The sequence below is a fragment of the Phytophthora infestans genome, genomic scaffold, assembly GCF_000142945.1.
Source record: "Phytophthora infestans T30-4 supercont1.19 genomic scaffold, whole genome shotgun sequence".
Classification (NCBI taxonomy): Eukaryota; Oomycota; class Peronosporomycetes; order Peronosporales; family Peronosporaceae; genus Phytophthora; species Phytophthora infestans.
In genome coordinates, this window is record NW_003303740.1 from 335,694 (window position 1) to 349,100 (window position 13,407).

Here is a 13,407-nt window from a genome sequence, read left to right on the forward strand (position 1 = left end):
ATATCTCCTCGGTTCGACGTGTGGCAATCACATTATTTCGCAGTGGATAATTAAAGCCCGCTTTTCGCACTGGCAAGCTTTTCATACCCCCACAGGCTACGCGGCTACTAACAACCCGCTTGAGCAGTACCACTACACCTTAAAGCTTGTGAATGACAGCAAACGGGCTAGCCCGGCAGAGCTTGTAGTCCGCCTGGATTTGTCACGAATTTCGTTCATCTCCTCGATGCAACCCTTTTGCGATCAGCCTACTGTATCCAAACGTTTACTGGCTGCTCACAGGAAGATTAATTAAAAGGTCATGACTGCAGAATTGATTCACCGATACAACCATTTAATTTTGGTTCGTGTCGCACCATCTCCGCTTCCCACGAGTTCATCACAAGAACCAGGAGAATTTGTTCACCCTACTGCTGCAAAAGTAAAAAAGACGAGGCCATAAACTACGCTAGAATAAGCTGGGTCAACATGCCCGTCGGTGGATGGATTGTTGATGCTACTGCACGCACGTGTTTATGTCTGTGCTATAAGAAAGTTGGGATATGCCTACACGTTGGAAAGGCAACCGAATTTGCTGGGGTTGCATGTCCTGGCATGCCAGCTCCTTCACAAAGATTTGTGCGGCCGGCACAACAATCGCGCACTGCAGCTCGGCGGATTGCGAACGGCGACGTAGATACAGACAAGAACGAATGTGGCCCAATTGTTTGGAATCTGTATGATTTGCACCATGCTATCAATGAAGAACACTATCTCTGTAAGCGAGATTTTGTTGTGAGGTCATGGCGTGGAGCGGGTATGATATCTCCTCGGTTTCGACGTGTGGCAAATCACATTATTTCGCAGTGGATAATTAAAGCCCGCTTTTCGCACTGGCAAGCTTTTCATACCCCTACAGGCTACGCGGCTACCAACAACCCGCTTGAGCAGTACCACTACACCTTAAAGCTTGTGAATGACAGCAAACGGGCTAGCCCGGCAGAGCTTGTAGTCCGCCTGGATTTGTCACGAATTTCGTTTATCTCCTCGATGCAACCCTTTTGCGATCAGCCTACTGTATCCAGACGTTTACTGGCTACTCACAGATGGGATTAATTAAAAGATCATGACTGCAGAATTGATTCACCGATACAACAACTTAGTTTTGGTTCGTGTCGCACCATCTCCGCTTCCCACGAGTTCATCACAAGAACCAGGAGAATTTGTCCACCCTACTGCTGCAAAAGTTAAAAAGACGAGGCCATAAACTACGCTAGAATAAGCTGGGTCAACATGCCCGTCGGTGGATAGATTGTTGATGCTACTGCACGCACGTGTTTATGTCTGTGCTATAAGAAAGTTGGGATATGCCTACACGTTGTTAAGGCAACCGAATTTGCTGGGGTTGCATGTCCTGGTATGCTAGCTCCTTCACAAAGATTTGTGCGGCCGGCACAATAATCGCGCACTGCAGCTCGGCGGATTGCGAATGGCGATGTAGATACAGACAAGAACGAATGTGGCCCAATTGTTTGGAATCTGTATATTTGCACCATGCCATCGATGAAGAGCACTATCTTTGTAAACGAGATTTTGTTGTGAGGTCATGGCGTGGAGCGGGTATGCTATCTCCTCGGTTTCGACGTGTGGCAAATCACATTATTTCGCAGTGGATAATTAAAGCCCGCTTTTCGCACTGGCAAGCTTTTCATACCCCCACAGGCTACGCGGCTACTAACAATCCGCTTGAGCAGTACCACTACACCTTAAAGCTTGTGAATGACAGCAAACGGGCTAGCCCGGCAGAGCTTGTAGTCCGCCTGGATTTGTCACGAGTTTCGTTTATCTCCTCGATGCAACCCTTTTGCGATCAGCCTACTGTATCCAAACGTTTACTGGCTACTCACAGATGGATTAATTAAAAGATCATGACTGCAGAATTGATTCACCGATACAACAATTTGCTAGTTTTGGTTCGTTTGTCGCACCATCTACGCCTGCCACAAGTTCATTCACAAGAACCAGGAGAATTTGGTCCACCCTACTGCTGAAAACGTAAAAGAGACGAGGCCCATAAACTACGCTAGAATAAGCTGGGTCAACATGGCCCGCCGGTGGATGGACTGTTAATGCTAAAATGCACGCACGTGTTTATGTCTGTGCTATAAGAAAGTTGGGACATGCATGCCCGTTGGTAAGGCAACCGGATTGTTGCTGGTACTGCACGCACGTGTTTATGTCTGCTCCTATAAGAAAGATTTGGGCATATCGCACTACAAGTCGCGCAAGGCAGCTCGGAGGATTTGCTGAGGGCGGCATAGATCCTGACAAGAAAGCTCCTGTCACAAAGATTTGTGCGGCCGGCACAACAATCGCGCACTGCAGCTCGGCGGATTGCGAACGGCGATCGTAGTATACAGACAAGAACGAATGTGAGCCCAATTGTTTGGAATCTGGTATGATTTGCACCATCGCTTTCGACGTGTGGAAGAGCACATTATCTTCGTAAGCGGAGAGTTTGTTGTGAGGTCATGGCAGTGGAGCGGGTATGATATCTCCTCAGGTTTCGACGTGTGGCAAATCACCTTATTGCGCAGTGGATAATTAAAGCCCGCTTTTCGCACTGGCAAGCTTTTCAATGACCCCCACAGGCTACGCGGCTACTAACAACCCGCTTGAGCTTGTACCAGTCCGCCTGGAATTTTGTCAATGACAGCAAACGGACTAGCCCGGAAGATTTTGTAGTCCGCCGGGTTTTGTAACGAATTTCTTTTATCTCCTCGATGCAACCCTTTTGCGATCAGCCTACTGTATCCAGACGTTTACTGGCTACTCACAGGAGGATTAATTAAAAGGGTCGTGACTGCAGAGAGTTGATTCACCGATACAACAATTTAATTTTGGTTCGTGTCGCACCATCTCCGCTTCCCACGAGTTCATCACAAGAACCAGGAGAATTGGTCCACCCTACTGCTGCAAATCCTTAAAAGATGAGGCCATAAACTATGCTAGAATAAGCTGGGTTCAATACAATGCCCGTCGGTGGATGGATTGTTGATGCTACTGCACGCACGTGTTTATGTCTGTGCTATAAGAAAGTTGGGATATGCCTACACGTTAGTAAGGCAACCGGATTTGCTGGGGGTTGCATGTCCTGGCATGCCAGCTCCTTCACAAAGATTTTGTGCGGGCCGGGCACAACAATCGCGCACTGCAGCTCGGCGGATTGCGAATGGCGACGTAGATACAGACAATAACGAAGGTGGCCCACTTTTCCGGAATCTGTATGATTTGCACCATGCTATCGATGAAGAGCACTATCTTTGTAAACGAGATTTTGTTGTGAGGTCATGGCGTGGAGCGGGTATGCTATCTCCTCGGTTTCGACGTGTGGCAAATCACATTATTTCGCAGTGGATAATTAAAGCCCGCTTTTCGCACTGGCAAGATTTTCATACCCCCACAGGCTACGCGGCTACTAACAAACCGCTTGAGCAGTACCACTACACCTTAAAGCTTGTGAATGACAGCAAACGGGCTAGCCAGGCAGAGCTTGTAGTCCGCCTGGATTTGTCACGAATTTCGTTTATCTCCTCGATGCAACCCTTTTGCGATCAGCCTACTGTATCCAAACGTTTACTGGCTACTCACAGGAGGATTAATTAAAAGGTCATGACTGCAGAATTGATTCACCGATACAACAATTTAGTTTTGGTTCGTGTCGCACCATCTCCGCTTCCCACGAGTTCATCACAAGAACCAGGAGAATTTGTCCACCCTACTGCTGCAAAAGTAAAAAAGACGAGGCCATAAACTACGCTAGAATAAGCTGGGTCAACATGCCCGTCGGTGGATAGATTGTTGAAGCTACTGCACGCACGTGTTTATGTCTTGTGCTATAAGAAAGTTGGGATATGCCTACACGTTGTTAAGGCAACCGGATCTGCTGGAGTTGCATGTCCTGTATACCAGCTCCATCACAAAGATTTGTGCGGGACGGCACAAACAATAGCGCAATGCAGCTCGGCGGATTGCGAATGGCGACGTAGATACAGACAAGAACGAATGTGGCTTAATTGTTTGGAATCTGTATGATTTGCACCATGCTATCGATGAAGAGCACTATCTCTGTAAACAAGAGTTTGTTGTGAGGTCATGGCGTGGAGCGGGGGATGATATCTCCTCGGTTTCGACGTGTGGCAAATCACATTATTTCGCAGTGGATAATTAAAGCCCGCTTTTCGCACTGGCAAGCTTTTCATACCCCCACAGGCTACGCGGCTACTAACAAGCCGCTTGAGCAGTACACTACACCTTAAAGCTTGTGAATGGCAGCAAACGGGCTAGCAGGCAGAGCTTGTAGTCCGCCTGGATTTGTCACGAGTTTCGTTTATCTCCTCGATGCAACCCTTTTGCGATCAGCCTACTGTATCCAAACGTTTACTGGCTACTCACAGGAGGATTAATTAAAAGGTCATGACTGCAGAATTGATTCACCGATACAACAATTTAGTTTTGGTTCGTGTCGCACCATCTCCGCTTCCCACGAGTTCATCACAAGAACCAGGAGAATTTGTCCACCCTACTGCTGCAAAAGTAAAAAAGACGAGGCCATAAACTACGCTAGAATAAGCTGGGTCAACATGCCCGTCGGTGGATAGATTGTTGAAGCTACTGCACGCACGTGTTTATGTCTGTGCTATAAGAAAGTTGGGATATGCCTACACGTTGTTAAGGCAACCGGATTTGCTGGAGTTGCATGTCCTGGTATACCAGCTCCATCACAAAGATTTGTGCGGTCGGCACAACAATCGCGCACTGCAGCTCGGCGGATTGCGAATGGCGACGTAGATACAGACAATAACGAAGGTGGCCCACTTTTCCGGAATCTGTATGATTTGCACCATGCTATCGATGAAGAGCACTATCTTTGTAAACGAGATTTTGTTGTGAGGTCATGGCGTGGAGCGGGTATGATATCTCCTCGGTTTCGACGTGTGGCAAATCACATTATTTCGCAGTGGATAATTAAAGCCCGCTTTTCGCACTGGCAAGCTTTTCATACCCCTACAGGCTACGCGGCTACTAACAACCCGCTTGAGCAGTACCACTACACCTTAAAGCTTGTGAATGACAGCAAACGGGCTAGCCAGGCAGAGCTTGTAGTCCGCCTGGATTTGTCACGAATTTCGTTTATCTCCTCGATGCAACCCTTTTGCGATCAGCCTACTGTATCCAGACGTTTACTGGCTACTCACAGATGGATTAATTAAAAGATCATGACTGCAGAATTGATTCACCGATACAACAATTTAGTTTTGGTTCGTGTCGCACCATCTCCGCTTCCCACAAGTTCATCACAAGAACCAGGAGAATTGGTCCACCCTACTGCTGCAAATCCCAAAAAGATGAGGCCATAAACTACGCTAGAATAAGCTGGGTCAACATGCCCGTCGGTGGATGGATTGTTGATGCTACTGCACGCACGTGTTTATGTCTGTGCTATAAGAAAGTTGGGATATGCCTACACGTTGGAAAGGCAACCGAATTTGCTGGGGTTGCATGTCCTGGCATGCCAGCTCCTTCACAAAGATTTGTGCGGCCGGCACAACAATCGCGCACTGCAGCTCGGCGGATTGCGAACGGCGACGTAGATACAGACAAGAACGAATGTGGCCCAATTGTTTGGAATCTGTATGATTTGCACCATGCTATCGATGAAGAGCACTATCTTGTAAACGAGAGTTTGTTGTGAGGTCATGGCGTGGAGCGGGGTATGATATCTCCTCGGTTTCGACGTGTGGCAAATCACCTTACTTGCGCAGTGGATAATTAAAGCCCGCTTTTCGCACTGGCAAGCTTTTCATACCCCCACAGGGCTACCCCTTATGAGGACAACCCGGTTTGAGCAGCACCACTACACCCTTACGTAATGAGAATGACAGCAAACGGGCTAGCCCGGCAGAGCTTGTAGTCCGCCTGGATTTGTCACGAATTTCGTTTATCTCCTCGATGCAACCCTTTTGCGATCAGCCTACTGTATCCAGACGTTTACTGGCTACTCACAGGAGGATTAATTAAAAGATCATGACTGCAGAATTGATTCACCGATACAACAATTTAGTTTTGGTTCGTGTCGCACCATCTCCGCTTCCCACGAGTTCATCACAAGAACCAGGAGAATTTGTCCACCCTACTGCTGGAAACGTAAAAGAGACGAGGCCATAAACTACGCTAGAATAAGCTGGGTCAACATGCCCGTCGGTGGATAGATTGTTGATGCTACTGCACGCATGTGTTTATGTCTGTGCTATAAGAAAGTTGGGATATGCCTACACGTTGTTAAGGCAACCGAATTTGCTGGGGTTGCATGTCCTGGCATGCCAGCTCCTTCACAAAGATTTGTGCGGCTCGCACAACAATCGCGCACTGCAGCTCGGCGGATTGCGAATGGCGACGTAGATACAGACAAGAACGAAGTTGGCCCAATTTTCCGGAATCTGTATGATTTGCACCATGCTATCGATATAGAGCACTTTCTTTGTAAACGAGATTTTGTTGTGAGGTCATGGCGTGGAGCGGGTATGCTATCTCCTCGGTTTCGACGTGTGGCAAATCACATTATTTCGCAGTGGATAATTAAAGCCCGCTTTTCGCACTGGCAAGCTTTTCATACCCCCACAGGCTACGCGGCTACTAACAACCCGCTTGAGCAGTACCACTACACCTTAAAGCTTGTGAATGACAGCAAACGGGCTAGCCCGGCAGAGCTTGTAGTCCGCCTGGATTTGTCACGAATTTCGTTCATCTCCTCGATGCAACCCTTTTGCGATCAGCCTACTGTATCCAAACGTTTACTGGCTACTCACAGGAGAATTAATTAAAAGGTCATGACTGCAGAATTGATTCGCCGATACAACCATTTAATTTTGGTTCGTGTCGCACCATCTCCGCTTCCCACGAGTTCATCACAAGAACCAGGAGAATTTGTCCACCCTACTGCTGTAAAAGTAAAAATAGACGAGGCCATAAACTACGCTAGAATAAGCTGGGTCAACATGCCCGTCAGGGGATAGATTGTTGATGCTACTGCCCGCACGTGTTTATGTCTGTGCTATAAGAAAGTTGGGGTATGCCTACACGTTGTTAAGACAACCGGATTTGCTACAGGTTGCATGTCCTGGTATGCCAGCTCCTTCGCAAAGATTTGTGCGGCCGGCACGACAATTGCGCACTGCAGCTCGGCGGATTGCGAATGGCGACGTAGATACAGACAAGAACGAATGTGGCCCAATTTTCCAAAATCTGTATGATTTGCACCATGCTATCGATGAAGAATACTATCTTCGTAAACAAGAGTTTGTTGTGAGGTCATGGCGTGGAGCGGGTATGATATCTCCTCGGTTTCGATGTTTGGTAAATCATATTATTTCGCAGTGAATATTAGGAGCCCGCTTTTCGCACTGGCAAGCTTTTCATACCCCCACAGGCTACGCGGCTACTAACAACCCGCTTGAGCAGTACCACTACACCTTAAAGCTTGTGAATGACAGCAAACGGGCTAGCCCGGCAGAGCTTGTAGTCCGCCTGGATTTGTCACGAGTTTCGTTTATCTCCTCGATGCAACCCTTTTGCGATCAGCCTACTGTATCCAAACGTTTACTGGCTACTCACAGGAGGATTAATTAAAAGGTCATGACTGCAGAATTGATTCACCGATACAACAATTTAGTTTTGGTTCGTGTCGCACCATCTCCGCTTCCCACGAGTTCATCACAAGAACCAGGAGAATTTGTCCACCCTACTGCTGCAAAAGTAAAAAAGACGAGGCCATACACTATGCTAGAATAAGCTGGGTCAACATGCCCGTCGGTGGATGGATTGTTGATGCTACTGCACGCACGTGTTTATGTCTGTGCTATAAGAAAGTTGGGATATGCCTACACGTTGTTAAGGCAACCGGATTTGCTGGAGTTGCATGTCCTGGTATGCCAGCTCCTTCACAAAGATTTGTGCGGCCGGCACAACAATCGCGCACTGCAGCTCGGCGGATTGCGAATGGCGACGTAGATACAGACAAGAACGAAGTTGGCCCAATTTTCCGGAATCTGTATGATTTGCACCATGCTATCGATGAAGAGCACTATCTTTGTAAACGAGATTTTGTTGTGAGGTCATGGCGTGGAGCGGGTATGATATCTCCTCGGTTTCGACGTGTGGCAAATCACATTATTTCGCAGTGGATAATTAAAGCCCGCTTTTCGCACTGGCAAGCTTTTCATACCCCCACAGGCTACGCGGCTACTAACAACCCGCTTGAGCAGTACCACTACACCTTAAAGCTTGTGAATGACAGCAAACGGGCTAGCCCGACAGAGCTTGTAGTCCGCCTGGATTTGTCACGAATTTCGTTTATCTCCTCGATGCAACCCTTTTGCGATCAGCCTACTGTATCCAAACGTTTACTGGCTACTCACAGGAGGATTAATTAAAAGGTCATGACTGCAGAATTGATTCACCGATACGACAATTTAGTTTGGTTCGTGTCGCACCATCTCGCTTCCCACGAGTCATCACAGACCAGGAGATTTGTCCACCCTACTGCTGCAAAGTAAAAAGACGAGGCATAAACTACGCTAGAATAAGCTGGGTCAACATGCCCGTCGGTGAATAGATTGTTGAAGCTACTGCACGCACGTGTTTATGTCTGTGCTATAAGAAAGTTGGGATATGCCTACACGTTGTTAAGGCAACCGGATTTGCTGGAGTTGCATGTCCTGGTATGCCAGCTCCTTCACAAAGATTTGTGCGGCCGGCACAACAATCGCGCAATGCAGCTCGGCGGATTGCGAATGGCGACGTAGATACAGACAAGAACGAAGTTGGCCCACATTTTCCGGAATCTGTATGATTATGCACCATGCTATCGATATAGAGCACTTTCTTTGTAAACGAGATTTTGTTGTGAGGTCATGGCGTGGAGCGGGTATGCTATCTCTCTCCGGTTCCGACGTGGGGCAAATCACATTATTTCGCAGTGGATATTTAAAGCCCGCTTTTCGCACTGGTAAGCTTTTCATACCCCCACAGGCTACGCGGCTACTAACAATCCGCTTGAGCAGTACCACTACACCTTAAAGCTTGTGAATGACAGCAAACGGGCTAGCCAGGCAGAGCTTGTAGTCCGCCTGGAATTTGTCACGAATTTCGTTTATCTCCTCGATGCAACCCTTTTGCGATCAGCCTACTGTATCCAAACGTTTACTGGCTACTCACAGGAGGATTAATTAAAAGGTCATGACTGCAGAATTGATTCACCGATACAACAATTTAGTTTTGGTTCGTGTCGCACCATCTCCGCTTCCCACGAGTTCATCACAAGAACCAGGAGAATTTGTCCACCCTACTGCTGCAAAAGTAAAAAAGACGAGGCCATAAACTACGCTAGAATAAGCTGGGTCAACATGCCCGTCGGTGAATAGATTGTTGAAGCTACTGCACGCACGTGTTTATGTCTGTGCTATAAGAAAGTTGGGATATGCCTACACGTTGTTAAGGCAACCGGATTTGCTGGAGTTGCATGTCCTGGTATGCCAGCTCCTTCACAAAGATTTGTGCGGCCGGCACAACAATCGCGCAATGCAGCTCGGCGGATTGCGAATGGCGACGTAGATACAGACAAGAACGAAGTTGGCCCACTTTTCCGGAATCTGTATGATTTGCACCATGCTATCGATGAAGAGCACTTTCTTTGTAAACGAGATTTTGTTGTGAGGTCATGGCGTGGAGCGGGGTATGATATCTCCTCGGGTTTCGACGTGTGGCAAATCACATTATTTCGCAGTGGATAATTAAAGCCCGCTTTTCGCACTGCAAGCTTTTCATACCCCCACAGGCTACGCGGCTACTAACAACCCGCTTGAGCAGTACCACTACACCTTAAAGCTTGTGAATGACAGCAAACGGGCTAGCCCGACAGAGCTTGTAGTCCGCCTGGATTTGTCACGAATTTCGTTTATCTCCTCGATGCAACCCTTTTGCGATCAGCCTACTGTATCCAAACGTTTACTGGCTACTCACAGGAGGATTAATTAAAAGGTCATGACTGCAGAATTGATTCACCGATACAACAATTTAGTTTTGGTTCGTGTCGCACCATCTCCGCTTCCCACGAGTTCATCACAAGAACCAGGAGAATTTGTCCACCCTACTGCTGCAAAAGTAAAAAAGACGAGGCCATAAACTACGCTAGAATAAGCTGGGTCAACATGCCCGTCGGTGAATAGATTGTTGAAGCTACTGCACGCACGTGTTTATGTCTGTGCTATAAGAAAGTTGGGATATGCCTACACGTTGTTAAGGCAACCGGATTTGCTGGAGTTGCATGTCCTGGTATGCCAGCTCCTTCACAAAGATTTGTGCGGCCGGCACAACAATCGCGCACTGCAGCTCGGCGGATTGCGAATGGCGACGTAGGATACAGACAAGAACGAAGTTGGCCCACTTTTTCGGAATCTGTATGATTTGCACCATGCTATCGATGAAGAGCACTATCTTTGTAAACGAGATTTTGTTGTGAGGTCATGGCGTGGAGCGGGTATGATATCTCCTCGGTTTCGACGTGTGGCAAATCATATTATTTCGCAGTGGATAATTAAAGCCCGCTTTTCGCACTGGCAAGCTTTTCATACCCCCACAGGCTACGCGGCTACTAACAACCCGCTTGAGCAGTACCACTACACCTTAAAGCTTGTGAATGACAGCAAACGGGCTAGCCCGGCAGAGCTTGTAGTCCGCCTGGATTTGTCACGAATTTCGTTTATCACCTCGATGCAACCCTTTTGCGATCAGCCTACTGTATCCAAACGTTTACTGGCTGCTCACAGGAGAATTAATTAAAAGATCATGACTGCAGAATTGATTCACCGATACAACAATTTAGTTTTGGTTCGTGTCGCACCATCTCCGCTTCCCACAAGTTCATCACAAGAACCAGGAGAATTGGTCCACCCTACTGCTGCAAATCCCAAAAAGACGAGGCCATAAACTATGCTAGAATAAGCTGGGTCAACATGCCCGTCGGTGGATGGATTGTTGATGCTACTGCACGCACGTGTTTATGTCTGTGCTATAAGAAAGTTGGGATATGCCTACACGTTATTAAGGCAACCGGATTTGCTGGGGTTGCATGTCCTGGCATGCCAGCTCCTTCACAAAGATTTGTGCGGCCGGCACAACAATCGCGCACTGCAGCTCGGCGGATTGCGAACGGCGACGTAGATACAGACAAGAACGAAGTTGGCCCCAATTTTTCGGAATCTGTATGATTTGCAGCATGCTATCGATGAAAGAGCACTTTCTTTGTAAACGAGATTTTGTTGTGAGGTCATGGCGTGGAGCGGGTATGATATCTCCTCGGTTTCGACGTGTGGCAAATCACATTATTTCGCAGTGAATAATTAAAGCCCGCTTTTCGCACTGGCAAGCTTTTCATACCCCCACAGGCTACGCGGCTACTAACAACCCGCTTGAGCAGTACCACTACACCTTAAAGCTTGTGAATGACAGCAAACGGGCTAGCCCGACAGAGCTTGTAGTCCGCCTGGATTTGTCACGAATTTCGTTTATCTCCTCGATGCAACCCTTTTGCGATCAGCCTACTGTATCCAAACGTTTACTGGCTACTCACAGGAGGATTAATTAAAAGGTCATGACTGCAGAATTGATTCACCGATACAACAATTTAGTTTTGGTTCGTGTCGCACCATCTCCGCTTCCCACGAGTTCATCACAAGAACCAGGAGAATTTGTCCACCCTACTGCTGCAAAAGTAAAAAAGACGAGGCCATAAACTACGCTAGAATAAGCTGGGTCAACATGCCCGTCGGTGGATGGATTGTTGATGCTACTGCACGCACGTGTTTATGTCTGTGCTATAAGAAAGTTGGGATATGCCTACACGTTGTTAAGGCAACCGGATTTGCAGGGGTTGCATGTCCTGGTATGCCAGCTCCTTCGCAAAGATTTGTGTGGCCGACACGACAATTGCGCACTGCAGCTCGGGGGATTGCGAATGGCGACGTAGATACAGACAAGAACGAAGGTGGCCCACTTTTCCGGAATCTGTATGATTTGCACCATGCTATCGATGAAGAGCACTATCTCTGTAAACAAGAGTTTGTTGTGAGGTCATGGCGTGGAGCGGGTATGATATCTCCTCGGTTTCGACGTGTGGCAAATCACATTATTCTGCAGTGGATAATTAAAGCCCGCTTTTCGCACTGGCAAGCTTTTCATACCCCTACAGGCTACGCGGCTACTAACAACCCGCTTAAGCAGTACCACTACACCTTAAAGCTTGTGAATGACAGCAAACGGGCTAGCCGGCAGAGCTTGTAGTCCGCCTGGATTTGTCACGAATTTCGTTTATCTCCTCAACGTTACAGTATTCAATCTAAACGAGGAGACTGTTTCCATTTCCGAAGCTTCGTGACAGGAAGTATCTGCTGCCCGGGTAGCGTAAAAAGCATCCTGCAAACAAAACCATCAGCCGAAAGGGCATGGAGTTGCTTGGAAAAAATAGCACTCTTACTTTATCAAACTGTTTCAGGAGCTTCTCGATTCGCTTGACGAATTCTTGGTAGGTGGTCGACACTTGAGAGAGCTGACGTGCCTTTTCCACGCAGCTCGGTAACTCGCCAACGTCCTCGACTTTCAGCACGTAGCAGCACGAGGCGACAATGTCAAAGCAGATCAGGCCAACACGCTCTAATATGCCGGACTCCTATAAGTTCTGCTGCCTTGCTATTAATAATCTGGCTCAGTCCAACGAGAGATAGCAGTGCAGATTCTCCTTCAAATACTTGTGCCGTGGTGCCGACTCTGTCGTGTGTGCCCGTAGCGTTTGGAGCAGTCTTTCTTCCATTATCCGTGGCGAATCCTTCACGTCTTCATCAGCACCTGATTCCAATGGTCCACGATGCTTTTCTAGGCTCACATCCTTCAGTTTTCTTTGCTCTTGGAAAGGGTGCAAGAGCCTCTTGCACGCAGCTTTTGCACGTCTTTGAAGTCGTCCAACCTCAAGCTGTGACGTCTACCATGATACCACCGAGTCAGCTCATCTTGTCAACACTATTGACTCAACAGTAGATACAACGAAATCGGCTTACCACCAGCTCTCGTTGTGGCGGTCGAGAACGGAGCATATCACGAAACTTGGCGTTTTCTCTTTCAATTTCTTGAATTAAGCGCTTCTGTTGCGTTGCAAAATGGCGCTAAGCTCTGCATCATCTTCCCATACTCTTTTCTTTATGATTATCGATAGTTAAATCGTTCGGATTTCTTTCTGGTAATTCTTTTTGCTGTGTAATCTTGCAACGTCGAGTTCATTGACTTTGTTTCATGCGTGAAATGCAGCTTCAGCTAGCT

The 13,407-nt window shown here is 47.6% G+C and overlaps 1 protein-coding gene across 1 annotated transcript; it reads right to left on the reverse strand.

Annotated features, from left to right (window-relative positions):
* Positions 1–12,137: 12,137 nt before the first annotated feature.
* On the reverse strand, positions 12,138–13,184 carry PITG_10947 (uncharacterized protein; the record flags this gene model as incomplete). The annotated part of the gene is made up of 4 exons (XM_002901702.1): positions 12,138–12,143; positions 12,572–12,763; positions 12,977–13,072; positions 13,149–13,184. The coding sequence occupies 4 exons, from the start codon at positions 13,182–13,184 to the stop codon at positions 12,138–12,140; spliced, it is 330 nt and encodes a 109-aa protein (XP_002901748.1).
* Between the last annotated feature and the right edge of the window lie 223 nt (positions 13,185–13,407).